General features: G+C 33.6%; 8 protein-coding genes across 8 annotated transcripts; 2 read left to right on the top strand and 6 right to left on the bottom strand.

Moving 5' to 3' along the window:
- Positions 1-1,884: 1,884 nt before the first annotated feature.
- Positions 1,885-3,195, top strand: PHYBLDRAFT_72305 (hypothetical protein; the record flags this gene model as incomplete). The annotated part of the gene is made up of 2 exons (XM_018442633.1): positions 1,885-1,978; positions 2,345-3,195. The coding sequence occupies 2 exons, from the start codon at positions 1,885-1,887 to the stop codon at positions 3,193-3,195; spliced, it is 945 nt and encodes a 314-aa protein (XP_018283531.1).
- Positions 3,196-6,818: 3,623 nt separating this feature from the next.
- On the bottom strand, positions 6,819-7,303 carry PHYBLDRAFT_72303 (hypothetical protein; the record flags this gene model as incomplete). The annotated part of the gene is made up of 4 exons (XM_018442632.1): positions 6,819-6,956; positions 7,001-7,061; positions 7,096-7,131; positions 7,212-7,303. 4 exons carry the CDS (start codon positions 7,301-7,303, stop codon positions 6,819-6,821), a joined length of 327 nt encoding a protein of 108 aa, XP_018283532.1.
- Positions 7,304-8,413: 1,110 nt separating this feature from the next.
- Positions 8,414-8,992, bottom strand: PHYBLDRAFT_153393 (hypothetical protein; the record flags this gene model as incomplete). The annotated part of the gene is made up of 1 exon (XM_018433136.1): positions 8,414-8,992. One exon carries the CDS (start codon positions 8,990-8,992, stop codon positions 8,414-8,416), a length of 579 nt encoding a protein of 192 aa, XP_018283533.1.
- A 372-nt stretch (positions 8,993-9,364) lies between these two features.
- Positions 9,365-10,252, bottom strand: PHYBLDRAFT_176086 (hypothetical protein; the record flags this gene model as incomplete). Its single annotated transcript, XM_018437650.1, has 1 exon — positions 9,365-10,252. One exon carries the CDS (start codon positions 10,250-10,252, stop codon positions 9,365-9,367), a length of 888 nt encoding a protein of 295 aa, XP_018283534.1.
- A 1,315-nt stretch (positions 10,253-11,567) lies between these two features.
- PHYBLDRAFT_72301 (hypothetical protein) lies at positions 11,568-12,023 on the bottom strand (the record flags this gene model as incomplete). The annotated part of the gene is made up of 1 exon (XM_018442631.1): positions 11,568-12,023. The coding sequence occupies one exon, from the start codon at positions 12,021-12,023 to the stop codon at positions 11,568-11,570; it is 456 nt and encodes a 151-aa protein (XP_018283535.1).
- A 495-nt stretch (positions 12,024-12,518) lies between these two features.
- PHYBLDRAFT_176088 (hypothetical protein) lies at positions 12,519-15,649 on the top strand (the record flags this gene model as incomplete). The annotated part of the gene is made up of 6 exons (XM_018437651.1): positions 12,519-12,645; positions 12,792-12,824; positions 12,889-13,056; positions 13,143-13,469; positions 14,277-15,094; positions 15,227-15,649. The coding sequence occupies 6 exons, from the start codon at positions 12,519-12,521 to the stop codon at positions 15,647-15,649; spliced, it is 1,896 nt and encodes a 631-aa protein (XP_018283536.1).
- Positions 15,650-15,790: 141 nt separating this feature from the next.
- PHYBLDRAFT_72299 (hypothetical protein) lies at positions 15,791-16,736 on the bottom strand (the record flags this gene model as incomplete). The annotated part of the gene is made up of 4 exons (XM_018442630.1): positions 15,791-15,952; positions 15,979-16,212; positions 16,303-16,608; positions 16,665-16,736. The coding sequence occupies 4 exons, from the start codon at positions 16,734-16,736 to the stop codon at positions 15,791-15,793; spliced, it is 774 nt and encodes a 257-aa protein (XP_018283537.1).
- Positions 16,737-18,058: 1,322 nt separating this feature from the next.
- PHYBLDRAFT_176090 (hypothetical protein) lies at positions 18,059-19,181 on the bottom strand (the record flags this gene model as incomplete). The annotated part of the gene is made up of 7 exons (XM_018437652.1): positions 18,059-18,170; positions 18,386-18,447; positions 18,514-18,581; positions 18,652-18,700; positions 18,768-18,829; positions 18,905-18,956; positions 19,179-19,181. 7 exons carry the CDS (start codon positions 19,179-19,181, stop codon positions 18,059-18,061), a joined length of 408 nt encoding a protein of 135 aa, XP_018283538.1.
- Between the last annotated feature and the right edge of the window lie 35 nt (positions 19,182-19,216).

Raw genomic sequence — 19,216 nt, forward strand, 5'->3', positions numbered from 1 at the left:
ATTGAAGAAAAAAAGTTTGAATTAAAGAAACAAAAAATTAATATTATTTTATGATAACTTACAGAGTCTACAGAAAACCTTCCAGAGAATATTTGGCATCAAGTAATTGCGGTTTTCACTGTGATATTTATTTCTAGCTTCATTGTGGATGAAGGCACAGTAATTTTGATTACATTCATAAATACAATCCTCGAACATTATGGAGAGGATTTCCGACTTCCCACAAGCATTCCGGGTTTGAGGAAAATGACAGGATACAATGATTTGACAAACAGCATATCAAAATATGTAGCATGCAGTAATTATCACACATTGTACGATTACAGCAACAACACACATACATCCTGCAATTTCAAAAGAGTTGGTAGTAAGACACATTGTAAGAATGATCTCTACAAGTCTAGTATAAAGAACGCCATGATTCCAAAGTGCACATTTGTTTATAACTCGTTGACAACTATCTTGAAAAAAATGTTTACATGTCTTTCTTTTGAGAGTATGATCAACAGATGGAATCATGAACCAAAAGTTGACCATACTTTATTCGATGTATATGATGGAAAGATGTGAAACGAATTAGTTGATGAGAATGGTGTCCAGTTTGTTTCCAAGAAACAATCATTACTATTGACACTGAACATTGATTGATTTCAACCATTTGATAGAGTAACATATTCATGTGGTGCGATATACCTGACAATTAACAATTTGCTGAGAGAAGAGCAGAACAAGGCAGAAAATGTTATTCTTGTTGGATTGATGCCTAGACCTAAAGAAGCAAGCACCGACAAGATCAATAACTATTTGCGTCCTCTTGTTGATGAACTTATGCTATTGTATAAAGGTATCACAATTGATACATATAACTGCTCAGGTGCTCTGGTGCGTGCTGCTCTGTTGATAGTTGCATGCGACATCCCTGCTGCAAGAAAGACGTGTGGGTTTACATCTCACAACAGCACATGTGCATGCTACAAATGCAATTGTCAGTTTGCTCGTATTGATGGGACCACTGCTGTAAACTATTTTGGGCTTAAGTTTTTGCAATGGGTAGGCCGCACAAAAGAAGAAAATCGCAGACATGCAAACCTGGGGAAGAATGCAAAGACATTGACAGAGAGAAAGCGATTGGAGATTGAGAATGGTGTCTGTTGGTCTGAGCTTCATCAACTTGTGTACTTTGAGCCAGTGCGTGCAACCATTATCAATCCCATACACAACCTTTTTCTCGGGACTGCAAAACGAATGATAGATATTTGGATTGCAAACAATTTGCTTGATGACAAAGATTTTGTAGAGATGCAGAAAGAGGCTAATAGAATGGTACTTCCTGTAGGATATACAACTCTGAAGATAAAGATTGGAAAGAAATTTCAGTTTATGAAGGCAGATGAGTGGAAATCATGGTGTCTGATATACTCTCCTGTTCTGCTTAAGACACGCCTGCGAGATGATCTGCTTGGCAATTGGATCAATTTTGTTGATGTATGCAGAGAATTGACGAAGCCAAGTATCACCAAAAATGGGATCAAAAAAGCTCACGAAAGTTTGGAGGAGTTCTGTGTTGGTTGTGAAGACTTTTATAAACCAGATGTATTCATGCAAAACATGCATCTTCATCTCCACCTAAAAGAAACGATTGAGGACTTTGGGCCAATTTACGGATTTTGGCTATTTAGCTTTGAGCACTATTGTTGTGGGGAGAAAATAAAGCAAAATATAATATAGATGAAAGAATTCGTGAGAACTTGTGTAGGTTGTTTATTTCAAAAGAAAAGTAAAGAATGATAAAATTTGATTGTCTTTCTACATGGAACTATCTACTGATATTTATATGTTTTTCTAATTTGTAATTCAGTGTGTGCTTAAGTAATCTTTATCACGATGAGTCATCTTCCAGGAGTATTGTTCTTCTGGAAAGATCCGGAAAGACCAATTGATATGATACTTCTCCAGTCAGATCAGTCCAAGAGTTTTGGTAAAGAAGAGCATTTATGCTATTGGTAATATTTTAGTATTCCGACCCAGATACTCGGGTAATGTTTCATAATATTAGATAGTTGTAGTTGTAGTCTCTCAATTAAGTATTTGTATAATAAAAGAAATATGTAGATGAAATATAATAATGCAATATATATAATGTATATGTATTTGTATATCCTATGTCATGGTGATAATAATAAATAATCAATTATGTGTATGATGATCTGTGTATTAGATAATATCATAAAGGGAGATCCGTTTGACTGGAATAGCTGAGGATATTATTTTATCCTTCAGTCTTACTCTCAGATTCAGCAGTAATCAATACTAATTCACAACAACTATAATGGTGTATTGAAAGGGTTTGAGACAAACCAGAAAAGTACGTTCAAGAATACCTACATGAAAAGGTTTCTTGAGAATTCTTACAATGGTGACTTTTGTCAAGCGCATCTCAGCAATGTTACCAGCCCTTTACTTCTCTCTCTCTTTCTCAAGCTGTCTGGCCATAAAATATATAATCCTGCACTTTCGCCACATCCTTTGATACTGTCATTCTTTCACTTGCCAACGTTTCTACAATCTACTGAAAAGCCTTCAAAGCAAACATTTGGCAACAAACCTCTATCTCTTTCTGCTCTACCATTGTGTTTGAAGCCACCAACAACAATGAGAAAATCCAAGTATGATTGTCTGTTCAATTTCTATAAAATTGAGTATGACAATGATTCTCTTTGCAGTGCCAAGACAACAATTAGGAATTGTTGGTTTGTGAATGACCAGATCCAGAAGATTTCGTCCATCAATCTTCTTGGACAAGTTTACACAGGTGGAGAAGGCTTGGTCGTGAGAGGATCGCATATACAAGCAAAATTTATTGAAAAAAGTGGAGACTCTGAGAAAAGATATGCTGGTTGTATTAAGTACTTGTTCTCGCACGATTTTACATCAAACCTCATGCACACCAACCTTTCCCCTTGTCACAACCCCCAACATGTATTTGTCTTCGTTGAGTGGTACAAAATTTCTTGCCATCAACCTAGAATCAAGCAGGGCATCGAGTTGTATGAGCCAGAATTTCTGAAGTATGACTATAACAACATTCTGCCTGTCCACCGCATCTTGTTGCCAATTGCAATTGGAAGTCATGTGTCTGGTAGTAGTGCGGCAAAAGTCGTTGTTATTCCTCTGCCAAGAAAGCTATATGCTTAATAAAATACTCTATCTTTTTTTTAAAATAATAATAATAATATAAAACATAGTTCGTAGACATAAAAAGAGATGTGATAAAGAGTGCAACTAAAAAGACAGAAATTTTATTATACGCGTTTTGACCACGCAGGCATTTTTGTGACCAAGCCATGAGGAATTGTCTTGTGTACTAACATATGACTCTGCGACTTCAACTGCATTGCTCTTTTTCCAAGTCATCTCTGGCGAGCTCATCAAGAAAGTCAAAAACGGTATTCAACTATAAATGTATATATACATCAGAAATCAAACAACAGAAAAACCATTTTATATAAAACATTAGGATCTATGGTAAAATAGACCAACGCGCCCTTTTTTTTGCACAAAAAGTAAAATATACTGACGCGCCTTAAGTATTTTTTATATATTTCTTGACTTATCAATAAATTACTAAGTAGAAATATTTGAAAAATTCACGATTATAGATATACTATATGGTTACAATGTGACAACTTCCTGTGACTGCTGAACTAAAATTGAGTGAATTAAAATTCATTTTGTTATTAATTTTAATAATAATATATTGTATTTTATTTATATTTTATATGATAAATTAAAATTTTACTGACTCAAAAAAATTAAAAAATCACAGTAACAGATATTATATAAAGATATAACGTGAGAAAATATTGTGACTGTCGTTGGAGTTTTGATTGAATGAAAATTAGTTTTATAATAAAAATCTTAAAATTTGTTCTTTTATTTTTAATATATAAGTTGGTAAAAGTTACTTTAAAAAATTATAAATATAATTTACATATATTTATTTGTACACAGAAACTATTATTTTATTTTTTTAAAGTAAATTCTTTTCATCTATGTTTTTATATATGGCTTTTTAATAAATACAAAAATAAAATATCAATAAAAACATGTTTGATATTTTTTATACTAAAATTCATGTATATAAAAAGAGTTAATAAGAAATAATACTTTTTATATTTGATATTTTTTAAGTTTCTTGAACATAAAATTTTTATTATATATATTAATGATATATATATACAGATTATATGAGACAGCTTCTCAATTTTTTTTTATTTTTTTAAAAATATATTAATACTTATTGTAAACTTTGTTTGTTATTTAATTTATATATCAATTATTAAAAAAAACTGACTGCATTAATAAGAAGTATTCTAAGATTTTATTTATCTGATTTTATAAAAAATAAGTGTTTTCTTTTAGTATTTGCTTTATGTATTGATGTAGATATTATATATTTATTTAAAATAATAATATAATAATATTATATAATGTTTGTTTTTTTCTATTCTATATAATATATCTTTTATTTATTTTTTACACTCTTATTTAACTGATACATAACAATAACTAAGATATCTGATTTTATAATTAGTTTTTTATTTTAATTTTTAATAGCTTAGAAAATAAGCTATAATATATAGTAGTTATTTATTTAATATCTATGTATTTTATTTTATACATATTCCATTTTAATGAATAATTATATAAGATATAGTAATATATATTACACAAGTAATATAAAACAACTTTAGATAATAGTGTTAATATTATTATTGTTTATATGTTAATAATTTGAAAGTTTTTGCAGCTAAATTATATAATATTTTTAAATATTCTGAACTTGCCAGAAAAATAGAGATGTATATAAGTTGCTATATTTGAAAATCAACATCGGAAATGAACCCAAAGTTATCTTTTTGAGAATCAAAATTATTTTAAAGTTTGGAAGATTTGTTTCAACTTCAATTTATAAGACTTTTATTATTTTTTAATATTAAATAAAATAAATCTCATAGAGAATATATGTATATATGAATTTTCTATATTGTATATAAATTGTAGCAAATGTAAATATACTTTCATAAAAGTACAACTTATTTATTTAATATATTATAAGGAAAATATGAGCAGAATATGTCAAGAAAGCTATGTGAGACATGATTTGTTCTTTTTTTTAGACCAGTAGTTTAGCACTTTTAACAAGACTATCTACTTAATTAAAACATTTTAAACAGAAAATACTAGTTTAAATAACTGGACTTAGAAAATGAAGATAGCAAATTTTAAAAAAACAATTTTATTTGTATAATATATAGCTTTACTAAAATTAATTAATTAAAGTATTTTGGTAAAATTAGATTCAAACATAAATAAAAGAAATTTAAATATATATAAAGTAATATAATAAAAACTTTTATACAGTTTTAATTTTTAATGAAAATATTAGAAGTTTTTATATGTGTTAAAAATACAATTTTATTTTGATACTTTATATTATTTCTATATTTTTCTTCTTAGAAACAATTATCATATATTACAAAATATTTATTTTTATTATTAATATATTTTAAGAAAAACATCTTTATATTATATTATTTGTAATAACTTAAAAACATTTATTTGCTCTTTATATTAGCAACCTGTTAATATTAATTCAGATTAATATTTGACTTAAGTTGTAAATTTCTAAGACAATTAGTTTATGATCTGAATTCTGCAGATGCAATAAATATAAATCTATCAATAAATAATTTTGATTTTTTAATTATTTATTAAATCAGTAAAAGATATAGCAGTTTTAATTGTCAGTTGTTAAATTTATCAGAAATAAAAATATATACATATTGTGATTAGTTTGAAGCTAATATGTTATTAGTACATAAAATATCTATTTAATTAATTAAATAATTAAATTAATGTTTTCTATAATTATTATTACAAATAATATAAAAAATATAAATATACTCAGTAAACAAGATAAATATATGGTTTTAATAAAGATATTAAAAATAAAATAGTAAAAAACAAATAAAAAAATTACAAAATAAAATTACTGTCATCAGTACTATCACTAGTATTATTACTATTACTACTGATATCATTTTCATTTTCAGAAGAAGAAGATTCATTTTCTGTGAAATATGTTTCATAGTCTTGACCAAGATCAAGCAAAAGTTGCTGTTCTAAGCTGATATTATTATCTGTTGTTTGTCTAATAACAGAAACTCTGGCCAAAGTTTGTAATAGATTTATCCAAAGATTTTCAGCATGCTTGCGTCTCCAAATAAACTGCATTAATTTCCATGGTACTATTTTCTTGGTTCTTGATCTTGAGGCCATTTGCTGCTTTACAGCATTCCAAGTACCTAATAAATTATAATTAATAATATATTTCAAAATATTTTAATATTACCTTCAATTGTGTTGGTATGTACATCTTCACTTGTTTTATATTCAACAGAATGATTTACTGTTGAATGTCTATATCCCAGAGTTTCTAACTGATTGTATGATTTCAAACAATCAGTGTGAATGATAGAGCCTGGCAGAACATGACGTTGGATAATATCCAAAAGATTGTCAGCTGTTCTGTTTGATACAGCCATCAAAAAGATTTTTCTTTCTGATGTCTGCTCAACACCTCCCAGAACCCAAAAATCTTTAACTCTATGTCCTCTATTATACTTTTGTTTTTCAAATTTAGATTCATCAATTTCAACAGTAATTCCTTTTCCTCCTATTATATTATTAGAATTTATTAATAAAACATATATTATATTCTACTTACCAATCAAAGTATCATTGCTACTGATATTTTAACAAATGGCTTTTTGAATATCTGCCATAAAAGTATCAATTGTCTTTGCACTCAGTTTGATTGCTTCTTCAATCATGTTCAGTAAATGATTCAAGATGAAACACCAAATAAGATATACTATAGTATTTAAAGTCATCTTTTTAAAAGAAAAGATGTTATCTTTTCTAATAGACATTTTACTTCTGTTGCAGCAGTTTCTGGAATTGCACTTCCAGTAAAACTTCTCTCTACTATTATGCCACTGTAAAGTCATAGGTCATCCATTGCAACATAACATTTGCTCATAGAAAATATTATTTTCTTTCAGATAACTATAATATAATATATATATATATATATATATTATTATAATTAATATATATTTAAAGCATTATTGATTAATACAACTTACATAGCAGAAGCCTTCTTAGACTCAGTAATTTTATGAATTTCTTCAAAGTCTGGTGTGGTTGAAATATCTTTTGCCTGAAAATAGCTGGGCATATTAAATAATCAAAAATAAAAATAAAATATAAATATTGAAAGAAAGAAAGAAAGAAATAATAAAAAAAAGATATTTATATTATTTTCAAAAATTTTAATTTTTAGACTGTTTTATTTAGCTGTCATAAATAAAGACACTATCTACAGTCACATAAATATAATAATGTTTAATTTTTAATGAAATAAAAAAAATTACAACCCAGGTTTGAACCCTGACTGTGGGAGTGAAAATGCAAAAATGTACTATTTTGCCAAAACGCCCTTTACACAAATATAGCCACATGACAATATTTAAGCTACGTGTACAAACTGTATATATTAATTAGAAATATTACTATTTCCAAAAAGACAATATTTTTATATTGGCTATAGCAACATAATTTCAGAAAAAAATTGTTTCATTTTTAAAATTCCAGCTACAACATATTAAAATTTCAGGATTTTAGAAAAACATTTTTTTTAAAAAAAGGGCGTGTCGGTCTATTTTACCATTCAGCCTAGCTCAGATTAAAGATTATTTTTATTAAAGAAGATATTGCTGGCAATCTATAGATTATGTAGCCTCCCAAGTACAAAAGGAAAAAGACAAAAAAAGTCCAAAAGGACCATAAAAGACAAAAAATGAATAGAAGAAAAGAAATAAACAATACTAAGCCAAAAGACTGAACCTGCTCTCCACTTTGCAGCTGTGTAAAAAGTTGTAACAGTGAAAGGGAGAAGACAGAATTGCAGATCTAGAAACATTTCATGAAAGAAAATATAAAAATAACAAGAAAACAAGTAAAGGATAACAAAGATAAAAGTGATATAACTAGTGCCAAAGAGAAACATGATCAGTTTCATGTGTGTAATTGCTATTGTGATTGCACAGAATGTCAATATGCCAGAGTATTGTAAGAAGAGCTTTCCAATATAGGGGGCTGGGATTTGTAATGAGATTGGCAATGCTGATATAGCAAAGTCAATGATATTGTTCTCAAAGGTTGGTGGTATTGGAAGCTTGGCAATTAATTGTGGTGGAATTGAGGTACATAATTGAAGATGACGTTGTAATGTATGATTTGAGCCACATGCACATTCCTTTGGTTGACCAGGCAACCAACCCATGCATCAACGAATCAGACGGCTACGTTCAGTGCGTGTTGCTGGAAGAAACAATATTGGGTCAACTTCCAATACCAGGCAGTATACATGGATCAAAACCTGAGTAGTAGACAAGCAAAATTGATTGAATAATTTCTGTCTGACAGATTCAAAGTGTTTTGCAAGTTGTGTCTGGCTAGTGCAGTGAATATTATTAGGAATACTATGAAGAAGAAAGTTTGATGTCAAAGATCGAAATGTAGAAGCTTGTGGATGATGTTGATGAACGAAAGAAAGCAAACAACCAGAAGGAAGAGAATGTGCTTGAATACAAAATTTGGTGATAAGAATATTGGCACGAAAATGCATCTGAGGAAAGTTACATATATGTTTTAGAACCATAGTAGAAGAGATAGCATTCCCACCAACAATCATACGCAGGCACTTATTCTGGATCCATTCAAGAATTATGTAGTCTTTCTTGAGAAGAGCACAAATGGCTAGGCCATACTCAAATTTGGGTCTGACAAATGTCTTGTAAAGCCTTGAGCTAAGGAGTAAAGAAAAACCAGAACGACATGCACCAACAGAATTATATGTTGCCATTATGGCAAGAGCACCAGCACAACAGGGGATGTAGCTCAGGTTAAAGATTATGTTTTATTAAAGGAGATATTGCTGGCGATCTATAGATCATTTAGCCTCCCAAGTACAAAAAGAAAAAGATAAAAAAAGTCCAAAACGATCACAAAAAGACAAAAAATAGAAAGAGAAGAAAAGAACTAACACTAATAAGCTGAAAGTTGTACCCTACTCTCCACTTTGCAGCTGTATAAAAATGTTGTAACAGTGAAAGGGAGGAGATAGGAGTGCAAGCAAGCAGCAGTTCATGTGTGAAAAGACAAAAAAAAAGAAAGCAAATGAAATAGAAAAGAAAGACAAGACAAGAAAAAGAGAACTAAAAAAAGAAAAAGAAAACTAACTAAGTCCAGCCCAAAGAGTACCAAAGTGAGTTTCATGAGTGTAGTCACCATCTGGATTGCAAAGCTTATCAAAATGCCAAAGAATAATTAACAAAGCTATCCAATAGGATGGACAAGGAGCTGTGCTAGAACTTGGAAGAGCAGTAATGGCAGCATCAATTGGATTGCAGCTGGAGTCAGGTAGGTGAGGAAGACAAGCTAAGAGATGAGCAGGAACCAAAGAGCAGAGAACAAGATGACAACAAGAGGTATGATCAGTACCACATAGACAATCCTTTGGGGTGCCAGGCAACCAACCCATTCTCCAGCGAATAAGACGACTACACTCTACTCTAGTTGCTGGCAAGAACAGAATAGGATCTACTTCCAAAAGAGGGCGGCATGCTAAGAACAGGACTTGGGTTGATAATAAACATAGCTGATCAGTTTTAAACTGTCGGAAGGTCTCAAAGTGACGTTTTAGAGCTTTGCCACTATGAACATTTAAATCAATAGAGATGCTTTGAAGGAGAGTATTATGATGAAGAGAGACAAGTGATGAAGACTGAGAGTGGTGACAGTGAAGAAGAGACAGAAGGCAGCCAGAGGGAAGGTAGTGAGCACGAATACAAAACTTTGTTATCAGCACATCAGCACGGAAACTCATACTAGGGAGGTGACATATATGTTTGAGCACAGTTGTAGATGAGGTTTGGTGCCCACCAACTATCATGCGCAAACATTTATCTTGGATCTTCTCAAGCTGGATAGTATCAGTTCTTTTCAGAGGGAGAATAGCCAATCCATATTCAAATTTTGGTCTGATAAAGGTCCTATACAGATGAGAGCTGAGAAGCAGAGAGAATTCAGACCAGCATGCTCCAACTGCATTCAGCATTGCCATGGTTGCCAGGGCTCCAGAACGACGATGAGTGACAATAGAAGGCCCATGAATAGCTTTATTGTGAAAGGGAACACCAAGATATATAAACTCCTCCACTGCAGGAAGAATCTCATCATATAGAGATAGATCTGGATGGTTTGCAAAACGAGAAGGAGGGTAAATGATAGCACATTTAGATGGACTCCAACGAAAACCAAGATCAAATGAGTGTTGGGCAGCCAAATGGATCATAGCCTGAACGTCATGAGCAGAACCAAATATTGCCACATCATCAGCAAAAAGAAGTGTATTTATTGATGTTGATGAGACTGCATGCTGGTAGCCATCCACAACTGAAGGAGCAAGAAGAGACTGATATGCATCTAATGAGGAGGGAGACGATGATGGCACATGGGTAGAAGTGAGAGGAGATGCAACTGAGCAAAGAAGAGCTGGCAGGGAGTTGATGTAAATAGAGTATAGATGCGGACTGAGAACTGAACCTTGAAGCACGCCTGTTTTTGGTGAAAATGAATGTGAGGAGAAATTGCCAAGAAGAATGGAGATAGACATATCATCAAACATGTTGACCAAAAGTCCAAGAAGAGCAGTTGATATGGATCGTCTGACAAGGGCATTTCAAATGACACGTCTATCCACAGTGTCATAGGCAGCTTTAATATCCAAGAAAGCAACAATTGGATAGTGGTGATGACAATGAAATAGCTTTTCATCAGGTCGTGTAAACATAGAGCTTGATCCAGAGCACCACGACGAGGATAAAATCCATCTTGAGCTACATCCAGTGGAGAAGAGAATTTATGCAACTCAGGAGCAAGACACATCTCAAATAATTTACGAATTACAGAAGTGAGAGAAATTGGACAGTAGTTTGCAGCATCTAAAGGGTTACCCTTTTTGAAAATGGGAAACACTTGTGCTTGACGCCAGAGAGAAGGAGTGTATGACCATTGCCAGCAGATAGTAAAGAGACAGGCAAGAAGAGGTGAGATGTGAGACCGAATAGGCTTTAGCATTTCTGCACGGATGTGGTCAGGACCCAGCGCCTTGTGGTTAGGCATAAATTGCATGAAGGTCTCCACCACTGGTGAGGTGAATGGGGAGTCAACAGAGGCAAAAGGCATGAGAGAGGTGTTGAGTGGTGGTGGTGAAGGTCGAATGTCAGGAAGTATGTGTTCACTATAGACTGATGCAAGATGGTCACACATAACTGTTGCCACAACTGCTGGGCCATCATTATGCTGAAATGAGTGCTGTGGTTTCCTGCGCCGTTTCAACTACTTTATCTTGGACGTGGCCTTGTTGAAATCCGAGTTCATTGAGTGACAAAAAGCATGCCAAGACAAATGCTTTGCAGTTTGAACTTGCTGACGAAACTCCTTATGTGCATGTTGGTGCCAGCTCCACCAATTGATCTTGTCAATGTCACAAGCTCAATGCCATTGCTTGTAACAACTATCTCTATGGTCGGCTGCAGCTTGCAATGCAGGGGTCCAAAACGATTTCCAATGTGAGGGGCGAGGGGGGCGAGAACCAATGGAGCTACTAAGAGAGTCATAAATGAGTGTATCGAAAGAGTTAGTAAGAGCATCAATGGGTGGACATATAGTTGGTGGATTCTGAACAAGGTCTTGCAGTGTGGTGAGAAGGGAGGTGGATTTGGTGACAAAGGTGGTGACATATAATGATCTGACATCATCTTCATAAAGACGTGACAGATTCCAAGTTTGGTGCATAGGTGGAGGTGCTGGTGGTGAGTGTTGCAGGTCATAAGTAAAGGAAAGTGAGACAAGTCAGTGATCAGAGCCTAAAGATAGTTTGGTTGCAATGTGTAAAGAAGGGTTGGCGAAGTTGGTGTTGGCAATGAAAAGGTCAATGATGCTGCTGATTTCAACTTCGTTACGAAAGGAAATGTATGTGGGTGTGCATAGTGAGAGAACTCCATTGAGGACAGTTAAAGATCGTTCTTCAAGCCATTGCTCTAAAGCTACACCACAAGGGTTAGATGCATAGTCACCAGTTACTACTGGAAAAATAAAAAAAATACTATAGCTTTAAGTAACGAGAAAGGTAGTGGAAATGTCAGGGTTTTTTTTCAGCTCAGCCGTTTTTTTATTTAAGTTGGGGGTGTATTTTTGACGTATTCTATTGGTTTAGATAGACAATAAAAAATTCATATTTTTTTGGCTTGCTATAAAATCACATCAAATAAAGTATTTGTAGTACTTGTTTCCTTTTTTATTTTATAATTCAAGCTATACACAATATGTTTCCCTTTACCCAAATCCACACCTTAGACTGTCACTGCATTAAATGTCACAACAGTCATCAGAAATCTTCTTATGCTGCAAAGTGTACTGAGACTCGTCGTAATAAGAGAGCTAGAGTTGAAGGTACCAGAATATTTGAGAATAGTATAATATATTCAGTGTTGGTTTTTTGTTTGCTGCGTAATAATCGTTTTAATTTTTTATTTTTTATTTTTTATTTTTTATTTTTTATTTATGTTGTTTATTTTTAAACTTTTAATGAAACACAGCTGCAATGAGAAACATGAATGTAGATACTGAGGGTAAGAATTTTTTTATTTGAAAGCAGAAAAAAAACTAATAAACTATTATATTCCATATTTGTAGTAATCCTGACCTCTTGTTCCGATTCTGTGGAAGCAATGGACGGTCAGGCCAACTCACCTTTTTTGGATGCCGCCTCAATGTTTGATAATGACAGAGACGACAATGATTTTGATGACAATGTTGAAGATGAAGTCAATGAGATCAAGATTGAGGACTTCAACAGTGAAGGTCAGTGTGAGATACATAAAGAAAACTAAAAGAAAAAGAGAGTAAAAGAAAAATCAAGTGTTAATTTTTTTTTTAATTTTTTACAGACCCTTTTACTGCTTCTGATATGCTCGAAAATGAAGTCCATCAATTCATAGCCATCTTTATGGTACTGTTTGCTTCACGTCATGTTGTTGATAAGGGTGCTGCTGTCTTGATTGAGTTTATCAACAACCTGCTGAGAATCTACAACCAAGATTTTCAATTACCAACCAGTCTTGCCGGTTTACAAAAAATGACAGGATTTTCTGCTATTACAAAAGGCATCAAGAAATTTGTGGTGTGCCAAGACTGTCATACAGTATATCAGGATATTGTATCTGCTCCTCCTCGATGTGTTTCCTCAAAACTTGGTGCCAGGTCTGCATGCAACTGTAAGTTGACGAAATCCATATCTTCCGGTGCCTTGGTTGCAAAGCATGAATATGTCTACCAATCCATTAAAAATACATTGAGCGTTTTCTTCCGTCGCCCTAGTTTCGAAGCCAAGATTCATCAATGAAATAAGGAGTTGAAGATGGTAGATACTCTGTGCGATGTCTATGATGGTGCGATGTGGAAGGAGTTGAAGGACAAGGATGGTGTATCATTTGTGTTGGACCCACGCTCACTAATGTTAACACTTAACATCGACTGGTTCCAGCCCTTTGATGGTGTCACTCACTCCTCTGGTGCTATCTATCTGGCCATCAACAACTTGCCCCGTGATGAAAGATTCAAGCCAGAGAATATTATTCTTGTAGGTCTCATGCCTGGTCCAAAGGAGCCAAAAACGGACGAGATCAATAGTTACTTGGAGCCCTTGGTAGATGATTTGAAGCAGCTGTACGTTGGCATGCGGATTCCTACACACGAATTCCCAAATGGTGTCAGTGTTCGTGCTGCACTACTGATGGTTGCATGTGATATCCCAGCCGCCAGAAAGACAAGTGGATTCACAGCGCATAACAGCACATGTGCTTGTTACAGGTGCAGCTGGCAGTTTACTCGGTTAGGGAGCAGCAACCAGGTTGATTTCCGTGGATTCAATTATTCTCGTTGGAATATCCACAGTGGTGCAGAGAGCAGGTTGCATGCTGAGGAGTGGAAGGATGCAAGTACACTCTCAGAAAGGCATCAGCTGGAAATCGAAAATGATGTTTGATAGTCGCAGTTGCAATGCCTTGGATACTTTGATCTAGTACATGGAACGATCATTGATCCCATGCATAATCTTTTCTTGGGGACGTCTAAGAGATTAATGGATTGGTGGATTGATGAGAAGACAATTGGACCTGAAGAGTTTGCTTCGATGGAGAAAATTGCAGAGACAATGGTACTGCCCAGAGATTACACCACACTGACAACCAAAATTGGAAAGGGCTTCAGCTACATGAAAGCGGACAAGTGGAAATCATGGGTTCTGGTTTATTCTCCTGTCTTGTTGCATGGTATTCTCCCCCCATTACAATTCAAGAACTGGATGTATTTCGTTGATGCATGCCAATACTACGTAAAGCCCAGCATTACTTTTGATGAGATCACCACTGCCCACAGCCTGTTAGAAAAGTTTTGCAATGCATGTAATGTAGACTATACCGCCACTATTCTCACCTGCAATATGCACCTACACCTCCATCTTCACGAATGCATTCGTGATTTTGGACCAGTGTATGGTTATTGGCTCTTTGGGTTTGAGCAATACAATAGTATTTTAAAGAATTTCAAGACAAATGGCAAAGACGGTTTTGAGGCAACCTACATGAAAAATTTTGTTCAGAATACGTATAAGGGTGATTATGTCAATGCTGTTCTTAAAAGTTCTAGCCAGATCCCCTTCATTCACACTCTGTCTAAACTTGTTACAACCTCCATACCTGCCGCCACAGTCACCACTCTCTCCAGTCGCCCATTCAGATTGCAAGCATTCGTTCAAGGCTACACTGATCCTTATAATCCACCCAAGGGTAACGAGCCTCTTCCTCCTTCTACATTTCCTCTAAAATACAAAAAGCCATCAGTAATGGATGATTCCGACTATCTCCATTTACTTGAATATTACCAAGTCGCTTAAAACCTCCCAGACCTTGCCAGCTATCAGGACACGTCCTATAATCGCCCAGCACTTGACAATCAAATCATCAAATTGAAGTCAATTGACATTCTTGGTCAACACTATCGAGGAACAAACAACAGCACAATCAGTCGCAGATCACTTATTCAGGCAAAGTTTGTTGGTAGCAATGGAAACATTATACTTGGATTTGCTGGACAAATTCAGTATCTTTTTACACACTCCTTCCAACTTCCACCCACGCACAATCTCCATCTGACTCGCATGGTTCATGATCATCAACATGTATTTGCATTTATCAAGTGGTTTCGTACTTCCTCTGATAGGTCGCGTGAGGATGACAGTGTTGAATTTTGTTTGCCCACGTTCTCTCCTGATAGCTACCATAGCATTATACCTGTACATCGCATCTTATTAGAGGTTGCTACAGCTACTATTGTGACAAGTAGAAATGTTAGCAAAATGCTGGTAATTCCATTGCCAAAGAAGCTATATGCTTAAATAATAAATAAAGTGAACTTTTACATTTCTTTTTCTTTAACAAAAAAAAAACAGAGCGCGTATTTCTGATATATATATTGATAGTATTTTGTATGTGAAAAGTAATATATAGATAAAAAGAGAGAGGCAATTTTTGTTTATTTAATACCCGTCTCTAAGGGCCCACTGAGGAAATTTGGGGGTTATGTCATCTGGGACTGCTGTATTGGACACACTGGGGAAAACCCTCTCCTTCATTTGAGAAGCACTTGACCCCATTGCTTCAATAACATACTCATCAACGAGTTTAATGAGAGTATTGAACTAAAATGATTTTGTTAATACTTTACTTTATATTTTTTATAATAAGACATAATTATTAATATAAAATAATATATCTCGTCACTTCTCCATCCTGGCCGAACAATCTTGATGATGCTCTTCGTGCGATTCTCAAAGTCTTCATCTGCAGATTCTCCATCGGACATTGCTGCCATTTGTATTGTGAAGTCACAATCTCTCTTCATTTGTAGATCAATTGCTTCTTTGTTGTCTGTGTATGCAAGTAAACGGCGAGTATGATTCTAATAGTAGTTTTTTTGTATTAGTATTTTTAAAATTCTCAAGACTAAACTATATTATTTTAAAATTATTTATTTAGAGATTACACTTACATCTCTGGCACGTCCTGCCCTTCTTGAACGAGTGTTTGTTGCTTTTATTTCCTCTTCGGTTCTTCTTGCTTTTGAAACCCAGCTGGTGAAGTTTTTGTGCAGTCTTGCTCTCAAGTCTGCCTCTCTAAATCTCTCATGGGTAAACTTGCGCTTCAAGTTTTCAAGAAGTCGCACCACCAACTCCTTGTTTGGCGACTTGTAAAAGAAAACATTTGTATTCCATCTGGGCTTACTCTCATTTGCCAGGATATCAGCTTGATTTCTTGTTTTCAGCTTGGGATCCCACATGAGATTACGAATATGGGCCTGATAGAATATATGAGAAAATACATCAATAAAATTTTGCACACGTTGATACTCACATAAACATCATTAGAGGCCTTCTTGCTAAACTCAGACGGGGCGTTGAAGGCAGGCTGAGAAACATTAGTCATTGTATTGGTAGGGGAAATGAGGGGGGCCCTGCTTAAACTGTCAATAGCAGTGATTGTCTCAGTGCTGCTGGTGGCAAGAACACCAATTCTGCTATTCATGTTTAGCAATGTATCTTCAACAGTGCCGATTTGTTCTTGTACAATCGACATGTCAGCTGCCATGTTGGTTCCCATGGCTGTCATATTAGTTTTCAAAGTAGAAAGAATTTCCATCAATTGTTCGTTTGTAATCTCAACAGGACGAAGAGCAAGTTGACGTCTTTGAATAGCCATTGTCTACAGAATATAATAAAAGATAAAAATATAACTGTTAATTTTAGATTACATTGTTATTGATGCTATTATATAATTGAATTGAATTGAATTAAAAACAAATTATATCAAATTTACATACTTAAATTATTTGAAATAAAATGGGTTGATGTGTGTGTGTTTGAGTATGAGTGCAATAAGTAGCAAGAAAGCAGGAGAAAGAGTAAACAAATTATATAAAACGTATAGTTTATATAGATATTCAGCATACCTTTGGTATATAAGTCTCTATTAATACTTCTTGTAATCACTGAGATGCAAATTGGCTTTCATACTGCTTTAGAACCCAATTGATCAAACCAGTCTAGTCTTTTGTTTCAAACACACTTTTCTTTTTTCTTTTTTTTTCTTTTTTTGTTGTTGTTCCTGTTTCTCTTTTTTTTTGCTCTTTATATTTTCTATTGGTCTTTTCTTTGTTTCTCTATCTCTGCAACTTCTATTATATTTGCGAACTATTTCACTGGAAAAGAGGTGCGGTTTTCTTATGTGTAAAACTGTAATTAATTATGTGAAAAGACCAGGTTTTACGATGCGATCAGATAGTTTTTACAAGTGTATGAAGCTGGCTTACTCATAGGTGGTAAGACCAACTTTCGAACATAGGAAAAGGTCAGAACAGCAGGATAGTAGGATGTGTTTGCATTTTCTGTATATGGGTTTTTACCACATGCACTAAAACAGCAACTCAGAATTACGTTTTGTTGTAATATATCCTACTGCTTTCCGATTAAAAGAACGATAAATGAAAGATCGATTATACGGATATGCCAGTTTTTACATTGTTTAATTTATGGATATGCCAGTTTTTACAGGGTTTTGTTGTATTTGAATTTATTTTATCCAATCTTAGAGACTTCTTCTTATACTGTTTGCTTCCATACACTTCTCCGATCTTTAATTTATTTATAATAATTATTGGTTTATTTTGTTTTTATTAGAAAGAAAAGAATATTCTTAGGTTTATAGTACAGTGGTTATATTTAATATTCAGGAACGTTCTGGCTAGTGTTCTATTCTTCATACAATTTGAAATGGCCAATGTTCTGATAAAACAAGTATTCTCCAAGCAATATCTCCCAGAGAAAAGCCCAGTTGTGTGTTGCTTGCTTGTAAATGGTTGTTCTATGAAATTAGAAAAGTGTTAGCTGTTTGAACAAGAAATCGTGGATATTAAGAATATATATATGTAATTATGCTTGAAATATAATAGCTTACCAGAGACAAAAAGAAAAGGCGTCATGAATGCGAACCATAGTACTCAATACACTTTATTTGGCTATAAAAATGCTGAAAAAAAATTATTTTTTGTGAACTGTGTGGTAGAATATTTCATTTACCTACCCGAAGCAAAAGGATTTATTTGCAGACCAAGAGAGTACATAGGAGACGCTAATATTGTCTTCAGTAAATGATATACATTAATATACAAAAAAAATAATATTGTTATATGTACAAAAAAAATTACTATGTCAATGACACTTATATGAAATGAAAGTTCTTGATTTGCGATGTGCTCATGAGAGGGAGGTTCATCTATAATAGAAATTATGTTAAGCCATGTGCTTATTAAAAAGAGATAGATTGAAATAAAATAAAATATTACCGTGTTCATAACCGTGTTTAATAGTAGAGAGTAATTTCGGCGATATGGCCTATACAAAAGAAAGGAAAAAGTCAGGATAATTTTATAGGATGACGGCATAAAGTATATTTACTAACCTTAGCTAATCCAGATGGACATTGTGAAGGGGATGCATCAGAAGGTAACAAAACGCGAGTGTCTGTAGTAATAGAAAACAATTATTATCATTTTAGTTATATATATATATATAATATTAAAGAATAAGATATCTTACCAAGAAAATCTGTGAATATAATAAATGTTGGAAAGAGAGAAAAGAGAGAAAACTTGTAAATGAAAAAAAAAACAAAAAGAACAAAAGACCAAAGGGCCAAAAGGCCAAAAGACAGAAATCATATATTGGATTGAGTTGAAAAAAGCATGTTCAAAGCCGATTTGCACCCCGTTAATTCCAGGAAGTATTAATAGAGATACGCGTATTAAAGAAATCCTGAGTATTTACAGCAACAAGTGTAATATAATAAATGGGTTCTTGCTTTTACTTTTACCATCTTTCCATTAACTACACTTTATTCTTTCGCTTAAC

This window comes from Phycomyces blakesleeanus, assembly GCF_001638985.1.
Source record: "Phycomyces blakesleeanus NRRL 1555(-) unplaced genomic scaffold PHYBLscaffold_44, whole genome shotgun sequence".
In the NCBI taxonomy this organism is placed as follows: domain Eukaryota; kingdom Fungi; phylum Mucoromycota; class Mucoromycetes; order Mucorales; family Phycomycetaceae; genus Phycomyces; species Phycomyces blakesleeanus.